The 24,791-nt window shown below is 30.8% G+C and overlaps 1 protein-coding gene across 1 annotated transcript in view; it reads right to left on the reverse strand.

Moving 5' to 3' along the window:
• The window catches only part of LOC107444942 (WD repeat-containing protein 20), a 33,856-nt gene extending 20,948 nt beyond the window's left edge, over positions 1-12,908 (reverse strand). Inside the window, exons 1-3 of the mRNA XM_016059573.5 lie at positions 12,375-12,908; positions 7,632-7,814; positions 2,293-3,540 (exon numbers count right to left, since the gene is read on the reverse strand). Coding sequence (XP_015915059.1) covers positions 2,293-3,540; positions 7,632-7,814; positions 12,375-12,623 — 1,680 coding nt within the window. The 5' untranslated portion in view covers positions 12,624-12,908. The remainder of the gene's footprint in view (positions 1-2,292; positions 3,541-7,631; positions 7,815-12,374) is intronic.
• Positions 12,909-24,791: the final 11,883 nt, after the last annotated feature.

A 24,791-nucleotide genomic window follows, 5' to 3' on the forward strand; every position in this document is an offset into this window, starting at 1 on the left:
TGAGACCATATTTAGATTTTGCATACAAAATATAATTATTTAAAATGCTACTTTTGAAACAATATGAAGTTTCAAATTTTGTTACGAGAAAACATGAGTAGTTTTCGAAAGAGAATAACAAAGTTAAGCTCAACTAACATAAATTTGTGAAACACTTTTCTAAAAGAAAATTATCTAAAAAATTATTATTTTTTTTTTTTTTAAAAATCTAAATTATTCATTTTGGAATGCATAATGAGTTAAGATGTTTAACTGAGTCAATGTAACTAAATTATTAACTAGTTTCAAAATATTTCATACTAAAAATAAAAGTTCTTAATTATTTCAAAGTATTTTCAGATGTTTTAATAAAACATTTTTGCAACAAAATGCTTTTTTTCTTATATATGAATTGAATTCCAAGCGTAACAGAGGGAAAATCACAGAAGTATTTTATTCTAAAAAAATATATTAAATGTATCTAAAAACAAAACATTCTGCAAGAATGTGCTACTTACGGGTGCAATGTTTTATTAATTGACATAAAATAATAAAAGAGCCTCATAATTAAATAGAAAGTACTAACAAAGGGGACAAATAAAATCCCACACTTTTGACATGCATTTATGCTAAATTCTGTGATTTGGACCATCCTAAACATTATTTGTAATTTTTTTAAATTATCACATTTCAAGGTAAAATAAATCGATATAAGACTTTTAAAATTGTAATCACATTTTTATTAAGTTTAAACAATGCATCGTAACAGAGAGGATATGAAATGTAACAGAAGGGACATTTTACTAATTTGATAAATATTAGAGTTTCTCATGCTGCAATAAAAACAATGGATGAGTACTGCATGCATGGCAATGGTAGCTAAAAGTCACCTTCTTCAAAGAAAAATGTTAATAAATTTAATATTTTAATGTACACAAAAATTTAACAAATTTTCCAAACTTCATAAAAATTTAAATACTTTAAGTGTAATTTTAAAACATCCAAGAGAACGTAATACAAAATAAAATGAATAGTCTGATCCTTGGCACACTTTTATGGAGAGTATAGCTACACAAACAAGAGACAACCACATATAATACATCTTCTCTAACTATTTTTTTTCTCCAATGCCCACCTGGATAATGACCTAGGTCATACAGGCACCTGAAGGGCAGATTTGTAGGACACTCGTCCAGGGGCACCATATAAGGTGGGCCAACGTTGCTGCCACAGTAAGGACAGATAGTACAGAGAAGGATAGAACATCCATGCCTTGCCCGGGATTCGAACCCAGAACCTTTCTGATGCAAGGGCAGTTCCCTAACCCCTACACAGGACGATCGGCCCTTCTCTAACTAAAAAATGGTCATTTGAGCATTAAAATAATACATATGGTATGCCATAGATAATTGAAAGATTAAAATATGACTAAACTGAACGATAAATGCAGTTTAAAACAGTAAGTGAATAGTTATTTAAAACAATCTTAAAAAGGACAGAGAGCCAAAAATTTTTTGATGTTCCAACTTTGCTCATATTTAATAAGATGAAACTTCAGCTCCTTTAAAGTTCTAGTACCTGCAATTTTACTATATATTTATGCATGCTTTTGAGTATCAAATTTCAATTTAAAATTTGTATAATAAAAAGGCCCAATAATTATTATTATTAAAAAGAACATATTTTATTTATAAAAAATAAAAATGAATTTTAGATAACAGTATGATTAGTAAGAAATAATTATTAGATATTAGAATAAAAATAAATAAACCAAAATTTAATAAAATATATCAGACATAAAAACTATTTGTTTTTGTAGAATCATCCAGAAATAAAAAACTCAAAATATTATCTTTTTATTTCAAGCCTGAAAAATTTTAAAGACTATAAAAAAACTTAAGAGGGGAGCATGAGGAAATTAAGAGCTTCATGGAAAACATGGCACCTGAGCACTCTGCCTCTTCTGTGAAAAATTATTTTTTATTTGAATCCATATTCTCATGTTAAGCACAAAAATCATATCTCCAACTGAAAACAAAAATTTAAGACAAAGTAGAAAAATTTTTGTGGTTGATGTTCTAGAGTTTTTTCATAGTAAATTTATTCATGTCTCTTACCCATTTATAACAATTAAATCTTAGCATTTAGGCATAACAAATTGTAGTCTCACAGATTAACAATAAATAAATAAGGCTAAAAAAAAATGGAAATAAAACAAGGGAGCTCATTGTGGCACTATATAGAGAAATACAAGAACAAAAATTATATATAATAACCTTGGATATTATATCAATAAAGGTTAATTGAACTTACCCCTTTACCAGGTCTTGCCCAGGTACAGACAAAACCTTCCTGGCAGGCAATAACAAAGCAGTCCTCCCTGAAAACTAATGCAGTTAACCTTTCATGTGCTATTTTTTTGCATATAAGAGGTTCTAGCATAGAAACTTCATCTCTCCGAGGACAAACAGGAGTTCCTATTAATTTCACAGGATCATCCAACACCTTACTTTGGTTGGATTTATTAAGGCTATTTTTATCAGCATTCCTTGAAGCAAGACTAAAGTTTCTCTTATGTTCTTTGTCAGACTTTTTCTCTTTTTCCAATGTTGCACTTTTATTTCCTATACTGAGACTTGGCAAAGTTAAATTTCCATCCACAAGTGGAGTTTCTTTTGGACAACAATTAGCTTGCGCATTTCCAACACTATTACATTTACTTAAGCTTGGAGGATGTGTACTTGGACTATTGAGCAACATACTAGTTCTAGTCCTCCCTATAGGTTGTTTTAAAACATCTTCAGTCAAATCCCAAAAACAAATTTGGGTATCTTGTCCTACAGAACCAAACCTATAGGAAGTAATATTTAAAGACCTACTACCAGATAATGAATTTCTCGCACACACTGAATTAGGAAGCAAGCTGCCCGAACCAGATTTACTTCCTGATGCTAACGTTTTTGAAGAATCACTAGTATTATCAGGAGGTAATGGACTTACTTCTTCTTCACTACCACTTAAATCAATAACATCAGAATCATTATATACATATGCATCAAATGCAACAACACTAACCCATGATTTATGGCCATGTCCTCTAGCAACAACTCTTTTCTCTTGAAAAGACCATACAGTTACAAGATCATCTTCTCCTCCAGTTACAACATATTTCCCATCTGGACTCCAACACACACATAATAGGCCACCAAAAAAGCTTCTTACTACTCCCACAAGATCCATTGTATCATAATTAAAAATTCTTAAGAAGCCATCTTGACTAACAGTAGCAAGATATTTTGAACAAGGAGAAAATGAAAATTCGTTTAGAGCACCATAGCCTATTACCCACCTATAGAGTGGATTTCTTGTACTTTTTGTTTTACATGTATAAACAGCAAACCCTTCACCTTGCTTAAATAGTTGATAATGTGGAGGTGTATTTCCACAAGGTAAATCTTCTTTATAAACATACATTTGTCCACTGGTATGAGACACAAGGAAAAGGTTTTGGGATCCTGGCACCCATTTCAGACAGGTTACTTTTGTTTTATCTATCAACCTCTGTAAAATAAAATCTATTAGTTAAACAATTAATTTCTTCAAAGAAAATCACTGAAATAAGCAAGCAATCATTTTTCGATAATAACGCAAGAGAGGTAATGAATATTTGGTTACTATTCAAAACTTCTGTCGAAAATTCTATTGATCAAATAAAGATATTATTTTATTTAAATATAAATGTAGTGTGAAGTACCATATCTGGACGTTTGTTTACCAGAAGGATTTTTTTTTCAAACACTTTTTAACAATCAAAATAAACAAACCTTTTTTTCCCTCGTCGGAATTTTTTTTTTTTTTTTACATTTGCGCCTAGTTGAAAAGAAGCATGCAGGGATGAGAATCTTCCGTTTTACTGCTAATTTCTGCTTCTTTTTTATTTTTACCCGGTTTCAAATTTTTGTTTTATCTTATTCTGATTTCCAATACAATATGAAAAAAAAATTTGTTATCAGACAAAACGAAATTTGCCATTTCACCATGGTGCGAAAAAAATGAGTTCTTTTTTTTTTTTTTTTAAATGTGGGGTTTTTTTTCACACTGTATAGTAAATATTTTGTGTGTATAGTAAATATTTATTTTATTTAATAATAGTAAAAAAAATTTAATTGTAAGGTATACAAACTTTTGTATTATTTTCAAGAATATAATTTTACAAGACAAAATACAAAATGTGAGCAAAATTGGACAAAATTCCTGAGAGATAGAATACAGGGTATTTGCTACATTTTAGATTTTCCATGACTAATTCCAGGAATTTTTCATGACTTAACGAAGTTGCTATTTTCTCCAACAATAAATTTAAAAAAGCATTATAATAACATTATTTGAAATAGGTATAACCAAAACTATTATACTCTTCATCTTCATATTTATAGATTTTAAACTTAAAAAACAGAGTAAGGAAAGAGTTGAAACAATAAAATAGCTGAAAAAAATACAAAAGCAAAAATTTTTTTTCCTGCAGAATTATATTCTAAAGATACTTTTCTTGTTCATCAGAAAGCAAAGAAATACTCCTGATTTTTCTGTTCATTTCGGAATAAAAAAATTTCGCTAATAACTGGTTTGCTACAACTAGAATTTTAAATTGATAAAATTAAAAAACAATAATAATAAAAATTCTTAAATCACAGCAGAGTTTAAAGAATAATTTGCTCTAGAAATGATATTTTTTCTTTCATTTTTTGAAAGAACACCATAATTTTTAAAGAACATGATAAAATCATTTTATATTCAAATAAAATATGACTGAGTGGTGATTTTGTTAGAAATTCAGATATTTGGAACAGGATGAAATTGGGGGGAGGGAGATTCCATTTTAAAAATTAAATTTTTCGGAGACCTAAATCCCTGATTTTCCATGATTTTTTTTTAAAAAATAGTAAAAATCATGACATTTCATGACAAATTTTGTTCACTACCAAAATTCATAATTTTCCATGACTTTCCATGTGTGCGGATATCCTGAGAATATTAAATATTTGATTTTTTTGAAATTCAATTTCTCAGGAGCAATTCAACCGATTTTGCTCAAATTTGGTATACTGCCATGCAAAATAATATTTTTTAAAATGATGCAAAAAATTGTATACCAAAATTCTATGTATAGGCATATTGAATAATATTGTGCTAAATTATTTTTAAGTATCGTTATTTTTCTATGCAATTTGTCATTCTGCAGAGGACAATTTGGCAGTAAAAATTGAGGTAAAAAAATATATTTAGAATATAATCTAACATTTAAATTATCGCCTCTTCTTCAGCTTTTCTCGTAAAAAAACAAAATATGTCATAAGAAGGCAAGAGATATTAGCACAGAATAAATTCTTTTAAAAAAATCAATACAATTATTTACATAACATACACAGTATATCTGATTATCGCAAATGTAAAAACTTAAATACTGTGTATATATCGATTTACATAACATACACAGAATTTAAGTTTTTACATTTTGTCTGCGAGACTGAAAAAAAAAAAAAGAAAAACAGTTTCCAATTTTCATACTGTTTTTCAATCGTTACTGATAGTTCAGAGAAATACACACAGAATGTTCCATTTAATTAAAATTAATATTTACACTGTTACTGTTTTTCAAGTTAGTCTGTTAATTAAACACTTCCTCAAAAAATTTGAAAAAGTTCAATTTTTTGTTTCAGACATTTTCTATCTTGAATTTCCTATAGAACATTAAGCTATCTCATGTTAGAATTAAAGTAAATTTCCTCTCTCCCAGCTAAACAAATGTTTAACATTATGACAAACTCTGCACAATTATAAACACACACCAGACTTAACCAATATATAATAAGCTTTAAATAATTGTGTCAAAGATGCACCATTACAACATCACAAGCACACCATAAGCCATGTGATCCCTCACACAGTGCTTGCCTTCAATTAGGTGTATTAAGAAGAAGTTTCCTTTTTCACCCATGAATGGCAGCAGGGTAGAACAGTTAACAGAACTAAAAAACTTTCAGAAGTGTTAATATTGTTCTCACCACTAGTGTTCAAAATCCGGTGAACTTAATACAGCTCTTGCGGTTTTTCGCGAAACGGCAATGAATTGACTTGTGATATCCAATCATCAAATTCTATCCCAGATAAAATTCTGGTGGCGGAGTAATGTAGTGTAACTACCACTACATTAATACAATTCTAATTCACTAGTAAATGAGACATGTTAAGTCAATTATATCTCGGGGTACCTTTAATAGATGAAGGTTGACATCATTTTAGCATTGACATTTATACATAATTTCTCAAATTTAAATATTAATAAAATGCTTTGCGAAAATTTCTAATTTGTTATCACTTACTGCAATGCTTGACAATATAAAATTTCTTGACTTAGTGATTCTTTTTTTAAATCATGACCTGAAGATCAACTTCTTTTACCAAACACCGAGATAAAAACCCATGGGATCCAAATCCCACCCACCTAGGATAAGAAATTATGGGATTACATCACTCTTAATTAATTTAATGAGATTTCTGATATTTCACATTTAATTTCTGGTAAATTGAAAAAACAAATTGTGGTTTAAATAATTTCTTTGACAATTTTGATAATTCAAACAAATTGTCGATAATTTCAAAACATTTTGTTTTGAAAGATCAATAGAAGCATTTAGTTTTGTAAGGGTTAAAAAAACTGTGAAAACAAAATTGCCATTTTTGAGAGAAAAGTTTTGAGGGCCATCCTTGGTGGGATAAAAATAAATAATTCCTGGAGAAATAAATAATACTGAACTTTATAAAATCTACAGAGAGCCAGATATTGGGAAGTTCATTAAAATAAATCGAATGAACTGGGCAGCTCACATTTTCAGAAGGAATGATGACTCAAATATAAAGAAAATTCTATTACACAAACCCCTAACGAACAGGAAAAGAGGTAGACCCAGGCTGAGATGGCTGGATTTAGTTGAGACTGATTTCTTTACTATAAAGGAGAAAAACTGGCAAACAAGTGTCAAAAGTAGAGAGAAGTGGATTCGAATTCAAAGGCACAGGCCCACCCTGGGCTGTCTAGCCAGATATGATGATGAAAAAAACTGTGTTAATGAAACAGCAATGTGTGTATTGGTCGTTATAATGGAGAGGTCAGTGTAATGGGAGTCAGGCTAAAGAATTGTATGTGCCATAAAACTTTATTCAAAAAGATGGGATATACTTAGTGCTACGTAGACTAAAACAAAAAAACAATATGAGTAAAGAAAAATACTTTCTATATTTAAATTTATGCTCTATTCACAATGTTTTTTTTGCTTTAATAATATAATTATTTTTACTAAAATGATAAAAATATGCATTATAAATTTTGATATCACGAATTTCTTAAATCAGGAAATATCTAACATCTCCTTTTAAGATATCAAGGTTTGAACCTTTATTGACATGACTATACTGGATAAGAGATTAAGATGTAGATACAAATATTATTAAAGAGAGAATATCTACATGATAAAGCTTTAGAAATAAGGAGAGAATTCACAATACATAAAAAATTTTAAAGCTTTTTTTTATTTTAAATTGTAAAAATAAGTGAAAAGTAAATAAAATTTAAGAAACCATTCATACTTTACCTCTTCATTATACAATTTACTAAGTTCTTTTTTGACAGGATCGATTAATTGAATCTGACCAGCAGAAAAACCAACCAAAAGTGATACTCCATCACTAGTGACAGTGCATTGATTGAAATCATGGCACGTAGGATAAGTTCCCTTATACACTCGTTTATCAACCGGTTTTGTCAAATCTGCAGCCTGAAAGTAAAAATAGGTTGAATTACTTATACAAACCAAAACTTGGTTAACAGTTATAACATTTTAAGCTGCATTACATTATAAACAATAAAAATAAGAATTAAAAGTTTGATAAATTAAACAAGAGAAATACAGTCAAACCTTGATTTCTTGAATTTAAAGGTAGAGACTAATCATTTTCTAATACAGAAACCTCAGGATATTTAAAATTAAATATTGTTATTGCGTATAGATATAATTTATAGTATAATTTTTAGCAGTTTAGTCAAAATAATAATTCAGCAGGCATTCATTTTAAAAGCTTGCACAACATTTATTTATTAAAGAAGGAGGGAAAAAAACAATTATTTTAAATAATATTGATTTTGTTTCTTCATTTGGTTTTACATTTTGCAGAAATTCTTTGATTTTGCATTTTCCTCTTCTGATATATCCTGTAACCTCTTTTAATATATCTTGTGCTTCCCAATTACCACATATTGCAACATAATTGTCCAAAATACCTACCTACTTCTAAATTTTTAAAACCTTTTGTAGTTATTTTATAACCAAGTTCATTCCAATCTTTTGGTCAGATATCCTTAAATATCTACGAGATATCTAACATGTCTACTTTTCATTGAATGAACAAAGCTGTGGAATTTCTTTCCTCTGTTGCGTGAGAATTTGTAATGACTCTTGCATAGCTAATTTTAGCTCTGCAATTGGCTTCTTTAAGAAAATTTTTCCCCCTCTCTTTTAAATGACATTTATAGTCCACATTTTGTCGAAAGGTACAAAGTGGCGTAAGTGTTGTAACAAACCTCTGGGGGAGTTGAGGGCACATCATCAGGATTAAAGTTGCATTAAAACCCATGCCTTGAAATGTTCCCATACACTACTAGGAGCACTTTAATATTGTGAACTGTTTCTTCATGTGTTTCTGAACAGTTCTTAATAGGAAAGGGCACCAAACGGCATATCACATTTCCAGACATTGGTTCCTATACAATTTTAATGCTAATGATGTGCCCTAAATCCCTTAATTTAGCGCCAACATTTACGCAACTGTCTGTCATATATATATATTTTTTTAAAGTTGTGCATTTCAACAAAAAAAGGGACTAAAAATGCGATTTTTAAAAAAAATCTGAAGCTCTAGAAACAAATCTAATTTCAAATTTGAAATCCCCACACCTGAACTTGGCAAGATCAAATATTTGCATAAATTTAACAGAAAATTTGCTCCCATATCATGGTGTCTTAATTATAGTGAAATATTCTGTACATTGCCTTTATACCATAAGAGGGAAACTGCTGTCATATGATTAAACAAAGAAAATCATTCTTCTTTATTAGGCAGCATTTTTAAAATAAACAAACATGGCCCCATTTACTTCAAACTTTATAATGCAACCATTTACTTTATAACTTCAAAAAATTACATTAACATTATTAAAATATATTTCTTACAGAGACGAAGGCTTTTTAGGTATCAATTTTTATTAACAATTTTGTAATACTTTTAATGAATGAACTGAGGGGCAATGGGCATTAAAGCAAGTTTCTTCCGTGGAAGAAAACCTGTTGTCCTTGACATTAAGAATTATTTCACAAATTTATGTAAAAAAAAAAAAGTCTTAAGGAATTGGAGTTAAATTAAAAATTTTAAATTTATCAGAAATTAAGAAAAAAATAATTTTTTTTTTTTTTTGCTGGTCAAAAATATTTTGTGAAATAAAGATTACTGAGAAATGTATCAGTTTCATTCTATTATTATAACAAATGCATAGAGATTTCCAATTTTTCCAAATATTAAAGAATTTTTATTATTGTCCATGGTCTTAAGCTTTAGGTTTACCAATAAATAGTTTAAAAGAGCTATAGTTTTAAAAAAGATTATTAAAAAAAAATCCTTGAAGTTAACATATTACACAAAATTGTTTGATTTCACCAGTCTGTTTGATTTACCAACATAACTCATGCAACATTTTGACCAGCTACTTTGATTTATCAACACAATCCATGCAACTTATTTGATATAAACAAGATCATAAAATATAAGGTAGCATTTTTGTCTTGCAAACGTAAAAGTTAAATAATAAAAATATGACAACACTGGAATAAATAAATTAAATAATGATTGCAAATTAAATGCATATAATTCATATTTAATTTGAAGAAAAAAAAGAATGTCTTTTGCATATAAAATACTAAAAATTATTATCTCATTAGGACAAAATAGTTGAAATTGCAATGAACAAAAATATGCAGTTATGTTAAACATTTAATAAATCTAAAAATAAATTTTATTTACATTGAAGATTTTTGTATTTCATACTGGATGTGCACAACTTTAAAACCATTACTTTATACAGTCAGGAACCATTAACCTTTTCTCCTTAATTTTGGAGAAAAAAAAAGAAAAAAAACATTCAAGATTTAAATTTTAATGCACTATATTGAAATATAAATAGTTAAAGTACATATTTTCAGATACTTCATATTATATCCAAATTAACAAATTCTATTGACTAAACAAGCTATTGTGCATTATAAGGCGTATTTCTGTTATTAAATCTCAAGATAATTACATTTAAATAAATATTTAATTATAATTCAATACTGTAAATTTAATGGTTTTTCCTTTTGTTTAGCAACCATGGGAGTTTTATGAGGCATTCTAGTTTAACAGGCTTATAATGGAGCAAATTTTGTTCAAGGAAAGCATCACTAAGTTGATGATATTTAAATTATTAGGTGATACATTTCATTCTAAAATATGTGGGGATAACGGATGGTAAAATAATTAAAATTAAAAAAATAATTTAATTTAGCAAAATTAAAAAATACTGATGAGAAGATTTCAAGCTTTTCTTGAAAATTCCCTGATTTTTCCCAGTATAAAAAATATTCCCTGATAATTCCAGGTTTTAAAGGTTTTCCGGGTGAGTGGCCACCTTACTGAGCCAAAATAATCACAAGGTTTTGGAGAATTTTAGGTAGTGGCATGTAAGAACAGAACTAACTCAAAGAGTATAAGGCCCTAGTCAAACTGTGTATTCTCTTTATTTTCAGAAATTATTGCTGAAACACTTCAAATCAAAACCTTGACTGTTGGCAAGAAAAGGTACTGAACAGAAATATCTCTTTTATCTATTTCACTCAAGTAAATCTCATACCTAAAAAATTGTTTGCTGAATATTTCTTTTTCATTTCGTTTAAGATATTATCTCAAGTGTTGCAAAAATCAAGCAACTTTTGAAACTTAAATTCTATAAGTGAATGTAATAAATAAGTAATTATCAAGATAATTTACTTATTTATACTTTTAAGTCTAAATATTATTAATAAAATAGAATATTTTTAAAGAAAATTGCAGTTAACAGTAAGCTGAAAATCTTTAAAAGGGCTGCGATTCAAAAATTTTTATGTATAATTTATTCTGAATAATAAGTATTTTCTACTACAATTGTTACAAATCCTATAAATAGTTATTTGGCACAATATTGCATATTTTTGCTTCTAAAAGTGTTAAGTTTATGTAAAATAGCGCAATGAGGAAAGATTTTTATTTCGTAATCTGTGTCAGAATAATCACTAGGTCTTGGTAGCTTCTGAGCAGCAGTGTGTGAAAAACTAAAAAAAAAAACCAAAGAAAGGGAACAACTCGGAGGGCAAAACTTGTAGTCACTTAAATTTATATTTTAATGCTTTGTAGCCAAGACATAAATCAAGTGAAAAAGAAAACACAGGGATGCCAACTTGCTACTCTTCTGGTTGTAGCAAAGTTCATATTTTAATCAGGGCTCTGTCCAGGTTTTTCTGAGAGGTACCTATTATGTGAAAATTTAGACATAATTTGTGAAAATTAATAATTATATTTAAAAATCAACATAATATGGATTTATCGTTTCCTACTGGATACAAAAATAAAATTTTAAGAAAAAGTATTGTATTTTCTAAAGTTGAATTCGTAAAGGTACCATTAAACGGTAGAAAATCTGGCCTGGACAGACCCCTGTTAATGCACGATTCTTAATTTAGTAAATTCGATTCAAAGTTATTTGCCTTAAAACATTACACATAAAGTATTCAAAAACTCATATAGGATTACCACTATTACAGCATTCTCATGATGAAACTGTTAAAAATCCTGACAAAAATAACCAGAATTCAGAATGCTTAAGTTTCTAAATTTCTGCTACTCTAGAAAACTTGTTGCTGAGCAGTTGGCAGCGCCACAAGCTTAAATCATCTGTTCAAGTTATATCTCACCTCACATTTGAGCACATTTAAGTGCAGTATATATGAAAGCTACAAACACAATAAAAATATACAATTAGAGCACGCATTGACGGTAATAATTCTACAGATTTGAAAAGCTTTAAATCCACCCCAACATTAAATTAAATAAACCAAAAGCATGACCGTAAAAGGAAAACATGATATGTTTACAAACAATCTGTCTTTGACGTAAAAAGTAGCGATATTGTAATAGTTTTACTCATTATCAACTTAATTACTTAAGTGGGAAGCATATTTGTAATAGAGCTTTTCCGATTTTATTATAAAACCTACCTTTTTCACTCCTTTATACATGTAAACATAAAGTTCTCGTCCCACGTTAAAGCAAATACGATCGCCGTTACCGGAAGAATCAGGCATGTTTACAAAAGAAACTTTCACAGGAGTATTGCCTTGTACATTATAATTAATTTTATTGGGTCTAGAATATTCGGATAACGTCATTAATTTATACACTCCTTCTCTTGTCATAAATTGAGTCTTAAGTTCATCTTTGCCTCCCCCGTCACACTGCACCGCCATTTTACCGACTCAACATTGATGAGGAAATTAAATATCCCGGATGTTCATAAAATGGTAACATCATTAGGAAGACAGCTCGAAGTACATAGATTCAAAAAAAGTTTTACGACACTGGGATAGAAACAACATGATTTCATCAATTAGCACTAGAGCAGTACAGTTTATTATTTTCTTGTTTAACTTTTCTGAAGAACAGTAACCGAAATGAGTATCAACAATAGTTGCCATTAAAAATTAAAGAAATCCGACAAAAGTTGAGAATTTACAAATTTGTCTTCGAGACCGACTTTCTAGGATAATCATACCAATGACGTTAAGCAGTAACTTTGCCATCTGGCGAACTACATCATTCGCGATCGCGACACTCGATTACGCCATCTGGGGAAAGACGAGTTCCATGGTTTGACCTTTCCCTCTCCTACTTTTCTCAGTTATATAGGAATGTAATATGATATTTTCCCTTTCTTAATATTTTTCGCATTTATCACAAATACTTTTTAAAATCTCCCCGACGTTTTCCTTTGGAACTATATTCAATGTAGATTTCAGCTCAATATAGTTTAACTTAAAAGTTTTTAATCTTTTTGAAAAATCAAGACAGAAATTATGCATCCTTCTCCTGTGACTCTCCACACGCTAATGGTGAAAGCATGCGAAGTGTTGCCATAGGTAGAGAGTTTTGCTCTACGCCACCTGTAGCCCATTTCGATCGCCGATTGCTAAATCTATCAATTTGGAAGATGCTTAATGGAGGAACCACTAAAGTGATGTTATTTGAGTATTCTTCGGGTGGATGAACTGAGTAAGTGACTAAGCAGCAAATTGTCAACAAAACTCTAGAAAATCACTTGGTTGTCATCGAACCGAACTAGGCTATAGCTGGTACTCCTTTACCTATGGCAACAATAAGCATGCTTTCGCCATTAGCGAGTAGACCCTTACGAAAATTTAAGGTTGATTTGAGGTATTTTTGAGGTATTAAGGTTAATTTGAGGTATATTTGAGGTGTATTTAAGGTTTCTGAGAAAATAGCAATAAAAATTATACCTCGTAAAGGTTGTAATTAAGGTGTACGCGGTTGTTTTATATATACTTCAGCCTATTTTGAGGTTGTTTAAAATCAACTTCAAATCAACCAGGTTGATGAGGTGATTCTCAAGGTATACCAGGTTGATTTTCTAACACTTGTAGCAAAAGAGGTACTTTTGAGGTATAAAATTTTTTACCTTATTTCAACTAAAGAGAGTGAGGCACTTAATGAGGTATATGAAGTCATTTTATTTATACCTAAGCTTATTTTAAGGTTGTTTTAAATTCACTTCATATCAACCAGACTGATGAGGTAGTTTTTAAAATATACCAGGTTGTTTTTTTTACACTTGAAACAAAAGAGGTATTTATGAGGTATAAAAAAATTTATCCTACTTTAACTAACGAGAGTGAGGTATTTACGAGGTATAAAAAATATACCTTTTTTCAACTAAAGAGAGTGAGGTATTTATTGAGGTGTATGAAGTCATTTTATTTATACCTCAGGTTGTTTAAAGTACACTGCATATCAACTAGCTCACTTCCCAGAGTGAGCTAGTTGATATGAGAGCGGCAAATGGCGTGTGTGGTTACAATCGAAAGTTTCCTCGAAATTCGGTAAGTGTGCTTGACATTTATTAATTTAGCTTTATCACTTTTAATAAAATATGCTTCAATTTTCAAACTTAAATTTCATTATATTTGTTTTAAAGACGCGTCCTGATCTTACATTATTTAAGTCGGAAGATATTCTTTGAGGTTATTGTTGTAGGCTTAGCAATAAAACAGAACAATCGAAATATTTCTCGTCGCTGTTTAGGGTAAGGTTACTGGTGAATCGTTACAGCAGGTTACGCACAGTATATTTTATTGTTTGTAATTTATTCAAATGTAACCTATTCTTTTTGTTTTGCTTAAATGTATATGTTTTAACGCAGCAGTATGCAAGCTGATTGAGTAAAAGATTCATAATTTCTCTTATAAATAAATCACTGAAAATTGAAAGATTTTTAAAATAGCAATTTTGCTTTGAAATTCGGCTATAGCTGTATGCTTATCGTTTGCTTGGATATCTGTTGCAAAGTTTATATTGTTGTTTATTCGCGAAAAAATATGTATAATAACACTGCATTTTAAATATGATTAACATACAATTTCTTTTTGTAATATATATATATATATATATATATATATATATATATATATATATATATATATATATATATATATATATATATATATATATATATATATATATACAAGGTGTCCCGAAACGACCGCATAGACTCTGCACAGAAACAAAGTATTACGTCACTGCGGGAGCAAGAAAAAACACTTTATTGAACATATCAAAAGTAGTATACAATGCACAATTTAAATCAGATGTTCAAAGTGTCCGTTTTAAACATTATCGTCTGGAAAGATATGCAAATACTGTTGCTGATATGTCCAATAAAGTGTTTATTTTCTTGCACCGGCAGTGACGTCATACTTTGTTTTTTGTATTTTTCTTGTAAGCTATGGATCGTACAGGAACGCTTCTTTGGGCAGTTTTTATGTACTCCCAACAAGGAATCTAGCTGTGCAGAGTTTATGCGGTCGTTTCGGGACACCCTGTATATACACAGAGTTTATCCACAGTTCCCTGGTATTGCTGAGATGACAAATGCTGTAAATAGCACATGTGCAGCAGCGAAGAAGAAGTGGCTAGTAAACTACTGCTCAGCTTTCCCTTGGGAAATAGTTCTAAATTTATACCGAAAAGAAAAAGTAATCTCTCCTAATAAACTACGGAATGAATGTAATTGTTGATAACAATAGTTTGCTAGATCTTTGGTAATTGAAAGCTGGTAACTGTACTAGCTCACTTTTTCATGTTTGATCACAAAACTGCTATTTTTCTCTACATGTTATTTTTTCACAATTTACTCACATTAATTATTTACTAAGCAGATTGTTATTACTTTTAAGAATATTGAGCAGAATTAAATAAATCCCGATTTCAAGCTTATATGACAATTTGTTTGAAGGTTATGAGCAGTTTTATGCAGCTGTTTATGGTGCACAACTTCAAAAATTAACGAATTTTGAAAATCTTAAATTTTTTAGAAAGAAGTCAGTATAGTTTCTTATGCAATTTTAATGCTGAATTGAATAAAATCATTTGCAAATAAAAACATTTATAGTTGAAAGTTATAAGCATTTTTTTGAATTTCATCCTATAGGATGCGTTTTTATATTTAAACAAATGTTTGTAACAACTAACTATTAGTTTTATTCTGCTCGGCATTATAAGTTATATATGAGATATTATACTCAACTTCTTTTAAAAGTATTATTTCAAATCATTCTCTCTTAGACATTTTCCTCAAATAAAATTGCTCACAACTTTAAAATAAATGCTCTTTATCAGCCTGTAATTAGTTATATTCGATTGAGTGTAAAAAAAAGAATAAAAATTGGTACATAACTTTAAAATTTCAATTTATTGAATGATTGTTGATTCTTGATTACATTGATTAAAAAATATTAAAATAACTATTTTTAAGAAACTCTGATGGGATTGACAATAACGGAAGTCCTTTTCAGAATCAGCGTCAAAAATTTATAAACAAGCTATTAGTTTCATGAAGTCTGAGAAACAGTTTAAAAATATAGACTAGGTTTATTAAGTTTAAAGATTTGCAAGAAGAAAAAAAAAGAAAATCTAATTATCAAACTTACAAGTACTAAAATGATATCAGATGTATAGGAAAATGAAAAGTGCTAAAATTTCCTAATAAGATAGGAATTATTTATTTGAATTTCGGTAAAGGTCTTTAATGGTAGTACTTTCTACAGTGTATTTTATTTTGTGGCTGTGGTACCTGTCATGCGTTTTAGCTACGAGGATTGAATAGAAATGGCAGAAGGGGAATGCTATTTATCTGATAAAGAAAATTAATTTCATCCAGTTAATTTAAATCATAAAAAAGATTCTAATATTTTAAAACCTGACACTATTATTGTAAATATGACTTTCTTACTAATTCATTATTTTTTCTTTTATGTTCCAATAATCACAAGTTTCAACAGGTTGACGGAAACAGTATTTAAAATAATTTTGTTGTCTTGTAAAAAAATGAAATTTTAGTTTTAAATAAAAGTAATTTGAATTTCAGATGACTAATTATTTATATTTGTAGTTTTATAGCCTTAAAAACTCAAGCACCTTAGACAACTATCTTTTAAAAATATGAGTTCCCATTAATAATTTTTTATAACTGCAGAATTTGGATAAGTGTTATTATGGGATGATTTAATTCAATCAATTAAAATTACAGAAGAATTGTGTATTTGAAACTTTCTTTTACAGCTTAACAAAAGAAGCAATTACTGCCGAAGGATTAGTATTAAAAACTTCAGGTTGATAAATAAAGATCTCTACTAGTGAAAAAATGTAACGATATACATTATTCTTTATATAATATAAATAATATCTTTATATATAATATATTAATAAACTAGGTGGTCCGTATAACACCTCATCTTCGTAAGTACTAAAAAAACAGCTTTAGGTTGAGCTACATAAGACTGAAGTGTAAAATGTCGCATCTTTGGTTGATAAATTAATACTTCTAAAAATACAAAAATATATGTTTGAGGTTACGAAATAATAACTTAAGGTAGAACATGGAACACATGACGTTAATAAAAAATAAACTTTCCAAGTGTTGAAAATACACTTCAGGTTGATTCACAACAACCAGAAGTGTAAAATGGCACACCTTAGGTTGAAATATATATACCTCTACAAGCATAAAATTAGATACCTGAGGTTGAAAAATAATTACCTGAGGTAGAAAAAATTACACCTGAGGAAGATTTATAATAAGCTGAAGTGTAAAATGACACACCATAGGTTGAAAAATATATACCTCTACAAGCATAAAATTAGATACCTGAGGTTGAAAAATAATTACCTGAAGTAGAACAAAATACACCTGAGGTTGATTTATAATAACCTGAAGTGTAAAATGACACACCATAGGTTGAAAAATTTATACCTCTACAAGCATAAAATTAGATACCTGAGGTTGAAAAATAATTACCTGAGGTAGAACAAAATACACCTGAAGTTGATTTATAATAACCTGAAGTGTAAAATGACACACCTTAGGCTGTTGAATAAATACTTCTACAAGTGTAAAAAAATATACTTCATGCTGATAAGTAATAACCTAAGGTTGAAAATGAAACACTTTAAAGTATTAAATATCTACCTCTCCACAGATGTAAAATTAAACACCTCAGGTTGAAACGCATATACCTCTGGAGGTATATTTAAGGTATATTTGAGGTTGATTTTGAGGTATTCATTTGCACCCTTTTCAACCTTAACGACGTATTTATATAACAACCTCCTTTATACCTTTAAAATATACCTCGTTTATACCTCATTTATACCTAGATTTTTTCATAAGGGGATAGTCCTAGGAGGGGGAAGTCCACTAGTTTCTGTCTTGATTTTCAAACCAATTAAAAAAATTTAAGCTGGGAAACTATATGGAACTAAACACTGCATTAAACATAATTTTTAATTTAAACATCATGAAAATTTTAAAATATATTTTTGATAATCTAAATGCGAAAAATAATATGGAAGAGGGAAATATCGTAATACAATCCCATACATATGTGCAGAGTATGAAAAGGAAAGAGAAAGGTCACAGGCATGTAACCGGTCTTTTCCCCAGATGGATAGTTTCCCGATAATATTCGAGCATTGTGTTTTCAATACGAGTGTTACATCAAAGGATTCATATTCACAATCTGATTTTACATTTGTCTCACAGTGGACTGATCTTAAAGACACGGTTCCCAGTAGAATACCGAAGACAAACATCACTGGCTGTAATCAGTAAGTGGATGGATGATCACTTTTAACATCTTGCGTAGGGACCGAAGGTGCGCGGTATCGGTCCTCGTTAAACTGGTCTACCAAAAAATTCTCGACTTCGCGATCAGGTGTTCGGTGTGGAAGGAGTGGGAGAGCCAGAGTGGGGGAGCCATCCTCTCTGCAGAAGATCAAAATTGTGATGGCATGTCTTCGGATCATCCTTAGTAATGTACTCAAGACCGTCGCCAATAACCCATTGTGCAGCTCAAGTGTGACATACATAAAATACCTACCTAGTTGATTTTACGTTTTACTCTATTTTGAATTATACAGATTGGATCCTAATAAATATCTTAACGTTTGTGATCGATTTTTCTTTCTGAAACAAAAGTAGCTAGTAACTTTTTTATTACTTATTGGTAATCAAAATGGGTTACAGGTGGTGCAGATCAGAACTGTCTACCTATGGCAACATTTCGCATGCTTTCACAATTCGAGAGTGGATAGTAATAGTAATAGAAAGTGTGTTATTATTTGTCTTGATTTTCAAATAGATTAAAACCTTTTAAGTTAAGATATACCATCTTGAATTGAAAACTGCATTAAATATAAAGAATGCATTAAATTTAAAAAACACGTCATGGAAATTTAAGAAAATATTTGTGACAATTAAATATGAAAAATATAATGGAAGTAGAAAATGACATAGTACATTCCTATACAACTAAGAAGAGGAAGATAAGGAAGGGGGAGAGTCAAAACATGGAACCGGTCTTCTCACCAGATGGCACATTTAATCACGAATTTAGTTTTGTCCATCATTATTTACTTATACGTTTCTGGTCAGATTGTGCGGAATCGGATTAAGTCTATATATGAACAAACCACAGAGAAAGATGATTACATTTCATTTTGCTCTCGGCCCGAAAGGATTGCAGTGATGATGGAAATTATGCTTTTGTAGAGACAGATCAGAACTCCATTGATATCGCGTCCCGCAGTGGACTGATCGTTAAGACACGGTTCCCAGCAGATCACCGAAGTCAAGCATCACTGGCTGCTGTCAGTGTGCGGGTGGGTGACCACTTGGATCAGTCTGCGTAGGGACCGAGGGTGTGCGGTATTGGTCCTCGTTAAACTGTGCTACCGTAAAGTGCTCGACTTCGCGCGCAGGTCGTCGGGCTACCGAAGCGGAGGTGCCATCCCCTCTGCAGAGGATCAAAATTGTGATGGCATGTCTTCGGATCATCCTCCGGGATGTTTCCCAGACCGTCGCCAATAGCCCATTGTGCAGCTCTAGTGCGACGTAAATTAACAACAACAACCATTGATATCGCACTAACCATTAGAGGTTTGCATGATTTTTACCTCCACTTATCGCAAATGCTGGTTAGTTTTGCTTTAAAGAAATATTCTCGAATGTGAATGTAATTTGGTTCCTTAGCAGGCGAACATTTGTATTCTCTAGCGTTATCTTCTATGAAGGTGTGGAGTGTCCGCTTCGTGAATAGGTACACCGAATACATACTTAGTTCATGTTCAAGTTCAAAATTATTTAAAAAGCTAAGAAGTTGAAAATGATAAGAAAATCTGCTTATCCACTGAGTTAATTGGCTATTAAACGCCGGAAATCTGAACAATAGAGACTTAAAGTATGAAGAAAAATGAGAGTCGCGTAACTTATAACGATCGCGTAGTTTACAACGATAAAAAATACTCAAAACAGTTCCATAAGCATTTTGATAAATTTTAAAAAATGTCTTTTTTTTACATGAAACTGCTAATTTTTAAGGGGAAATTGAAAATAATTAATGTTCTTCAACAGCTATAAATATTTTTTGCATTAAAACTAATAAAAATACTTTAATGCACAGTTAGACATACCTTTAGAAGTAACGAAATGATATAACATTTTGCTCAGTATCAGTGCTATTTAAATACCCCAAAGCTTAATATACTCTTTTTAAATCCCATGTCCTTAAGTGTATATATATATCAAAGAAACTTGATGAATCATCAAGGTAAAGTTTTTCTGCAGGATGCATTCCTGTACAGCATAGGCATTTCGAAATAAAGAATAATTTTAAAATTATTAGATAAAAAGGGACAATTAGTCAAATTTTCGTTTCGTGACGTAATTAAGTTGACTGTTAAACGATCATGAGGCGAAAGCATTAAGCGTTCTCATAAAGGCCTCTTTTTGCGTGCGAAGAGATTTTTCTTTTTTTTTTTGAATATACACTTAAATAAACACTTTCTTTTTTTTTAAATATAAATTTTTATGTATATATATCTATATATATATTAATAATTCAAAGCGATATACATTTTCACTTAAAACCACATAAAAAAAATAATATAAATAAATAAAACCATTCATATTAGCAATATTTGTACACTAGTTTGCAAAAATTAAGGACGAAATGAAAAAACTAGCATAAAGCATAACAAAAAAACAGGATGTTACAACGGAGAGAAAGTTTATTGAGAAGACCAATCACGGTAAGGTAAAGTAGAAAATTTGTATATGTGCACCATAACGTACCGAGTGGAGCGTCGTTAGGAAATAAAACGAGCTAGCGGTGGAAGCGTAGTATTTATGTGATTGGTATTGCACGGTAGATATCAGTTTAAACGAAGTGGATTTGCTATCACGGTGTGTGATATGATTAGATAAAAAATTATAATTTGATACAAATTTATTAATGTGATATGAACAGATATACACAGAAGACGTCATCTGGATGAGTTTACGTGAGGTCGAATAATTGGGAAGTTGGAAAAAGATGGACAGTATTGTCTCACGAACTTGGAACACATTTCAGAGGACGGGAAGAGCTGTCCCTAAGTTTAGTAGAAGTCTTCCTCGCACAACCACAGCAGCGTACGACCGGTATAGTTCTACAGGCAAGAAGAAACAGACGGCTGACAACAGGAGAAACCTGTATACACAACAAGGTACTGGACACACAATATCGTTTTACCGTGTCCAGGAGACTGAACAAGGATGGTCTATTTGCACGACGGCCAGTACAGTGTGTTCCAGTAACGCCAGCTCATTTGAGACGCCGTTTAATGTGGTGCCGGGAACACAACAACTGGGCAGATGCGCAATGGGGTCGAGTACTCTTTATGGATGAGAGCAGATTTAGACTGACCAGTGGTTCTGAATGTATACACATCTGGAGAAAGCGAGGAACACGCAATAATCTTTCTTTAACATCGACGAAAGAAACCAATTTGGAGGAGGCAGAGTTCTTGTATGTGGTGTTATCATGCTTGGTACCAACACTGAGCTACACATCTTCCAAGCTGGTTTAGTCACTGGTGCCCGCTATTGTTCCGAGGTTCTCCTTCCAAATGTGCGTCGTTTTAGAGGTGCTGTGGGTTCCGAGTTCATCTTCATGAACGATAATGCTACACTTCATTGTATAGTAGCTGTCACAGAAATGTTGGAGAGTGAAGATATTGCACGAATGGAGCGGCTGACGAGGTCCCCGGATTTTAATCCGATTGAACACGTGTGGGACACTCTAGGGCAGGGGTCGCCAAACTTTTTTGATCATCGACCCCTATATAATTTTTCGAAATCTCCATCGACCCCCATAAAAGTAATTTTCTGTTAATTAAAATAAAACTCTATTAGATACTGTGTTTGTACATTTATTTTATGATTTTAAACATTTATTAAAGTAATAGTACATTGTGTAACAATAGTTTTATGAAAAATATATTAATGTTGAAGTTTAAATACCTTAATATTTATTAAATAATAAGTAATTATAAATAAATAGAAATAATAAGTAAAGTAACTACAGATTTATTGCTTCTTAATTAATGAGATGTGGTGCCTGGTGTTTGTTTTTTTTTTTTTTTTTTTTTTGCAAGGTTCGCTATATTGGGTTAAAAATTGGTCAATTCTAATCCCCTCAAAACTCCACAATTAATTTATTTCTGTACTTAGTTAATATTGAATTTACATGACTGAATCCGGCTTTGACCAAACTAGAACTTGGAAATGCTAGCATAAATGACTGAGCTATTTCGTAAAGTTTTACATATTTCTGCATTATTTATATTTGTCCAAAATTTGTCTATTGATAAATTTTTAAAAAACGCCTTCGCTTCAAGATCCTAAAATAATTCTGCAAGCTCATCTTGCAGCTTGCAGGTCGATGTCCATATTTTAAATTTGAGCAGAAAATGGCTTAATAATTCAATCAGGGATGTCAATGTTATCCAAATCAACAAAGCGCAGTTTAAAATCATCGCTCAATTTTTGAAGATGACCTGTATATATTTCCAAGTCTTCTTCCTTTATTTCTGACTGTCGCAGATTTGAAAAATACTGATAATCCTTACGTAGCAATGAAGATCTAAATAAATTTAATTTTACTTGGAAGCCTAACAGCATTGTTTGAACTTCTATAATTGTTACATCTTTTCCTTTCAGCTTTGTTTGGACATCATTAAATTTTCCAAATAAGTCTGCTAAATAAAAAATACGGTTCTTATTGTTTTGGAGTTCATCACTCAGAACAGGGTTTATTTCCCTGAGAAATTCGGTCGTGGAGTCAAATAACTCTATGAGTCTTTGCAAGCATACACATGTAGACCACCATATAACTTCTGTGTGCAGAAGTAATTGGTTAAATAACTCGTTGTTTTCTTCACAAAGTTTGGAAAATAATCTTGATTTAAGAGGTTGGGCTTTAATTTGATTGATACACTTAATACAAAACTGCAAAGCTTTATGTAACTCTGGACTCAGATATTTTGCTACTAAGTTGTTTCTATGCAACACACAATGAATAGTGCGTATACCGGGCACTTTTTCTTTGAGAAATCTAGCAAAACCCCTACCATAGCAGGTGCCCCGTCTGTGGCTACCGCTATTATATTTTCAAGTGGAATATCATAATATATTCAAATATTCTTGAAAACCAAAAATTGTCTCTCCTTTTCCATCAGTTTCAAGGTATTTAGCAAATAAAAATTCATCAATGACTTGTCCTTTCATTTTACTGAAATATCTAACGTGCACCATAAGAATAGCAGAAACGCCAAAAACAGATTCATCAAGTTGAATACAGAACTTGCAATTTTTTTAGCTCTGAAACTACCGTATTTTCTACTTCTTCAGTCATTTCGTCAATACGCCGTTTTACAGAATTTGCACTTAATCTCAATGATTTTAAAACATTAACGGAGTCTTTTTTCATTACATTCTCAATGACGTCTTTAATTGCAGGTATAGCAATGTCTTCAGCGATTGCGTGTGGTTTTCCCGCTCTTTGCTATATTAGGCGAAATCTTGTACGAAGCTATTGATCCTCCTTCAGTTTCAACTTCTGTAGACTGCTTCATAAAACTTCTTATAGTTGGTTGACATGTGAATTTTTCTTTAAGTTTTTTTAAAAATTCAAGTTCTTTCCCCTTTTTTTCTTTATCTGAGTGAACCCTATCAAGATGATCTTTCAATTTTGACGGTTTCATGTAGTCAATTCCAAAAGTTTTTTCGCATGGAAGACACATAGGAATCGTTTAATTTGTTTGTTATAAATGATGTCTGATATTAAGTCAATTCTAAAAAAATTCACACATTATACCTACTCAATTAGGTATGTATGATTTGCGTATTAAGAACTGTTTTTTCTTCGACCCCCAATCGACCCTTCCGATTCGGATCGACCCCCATTCGACCCCCTGGCTCAGATCGACCCCCGCTTTTGTTAAATAGACCCCTGGGGGTCTATATAGACCACTTTGGCGACCTCTGCTCTAGGGTGACGTTTGGCAGCAAATCCTCTGCCACCAGTAACGATTCCGCAACTACGATTAACTTTACAACAGGAATGGGCAGCAATTCTTCAAGAGCTTCTTAACAAACTAGTCCTCAGCATGCGCAGAGGATGTCAATCCTGCATAGTAGTCACAGGTGATCATATCCCCTACTAAAGACTGGAATTTCTTTGCCAATCTCGTGTAATATTGTACAATTGTGTTTTTAGCCTATATTTCAATAGATTTCCTTACTGTTCTGGTGGATTAAATTTTTTTTTTTTGCATGTTGTTTACTTTACCATATTCTTACATTTTGAGGATCCTATGGTATAATTTTTATCGATTTGCAACACTTCTGTTCAAACTTACATTCAAAAAATCACTATGCCTTTAATTTTCGCTGGTGTATGACTTTACATTCAAACGCTAACAAGGAATGAAATATTTTATTGGCTTTCTTTTTTTTCATAGGATGA

The sequence above is a fragment of the Parasteatoda tepidariorum genome, chromosome 12 (genome assembly GCF_982258835.1).
Source record: "Parasteatoda tepidariorum strain Cologne lab strain chromosome 12, Ptep-v5.0, whole genome shotgun sequence".
Classification (NCBI taxonomy): domain Eukaryota; kingdom Metazoa; phylum Arthropoda; class Arachnida; order Araneae; family Theridiidae; genus Parasteatoda; species Parasteatoda tepidariorum.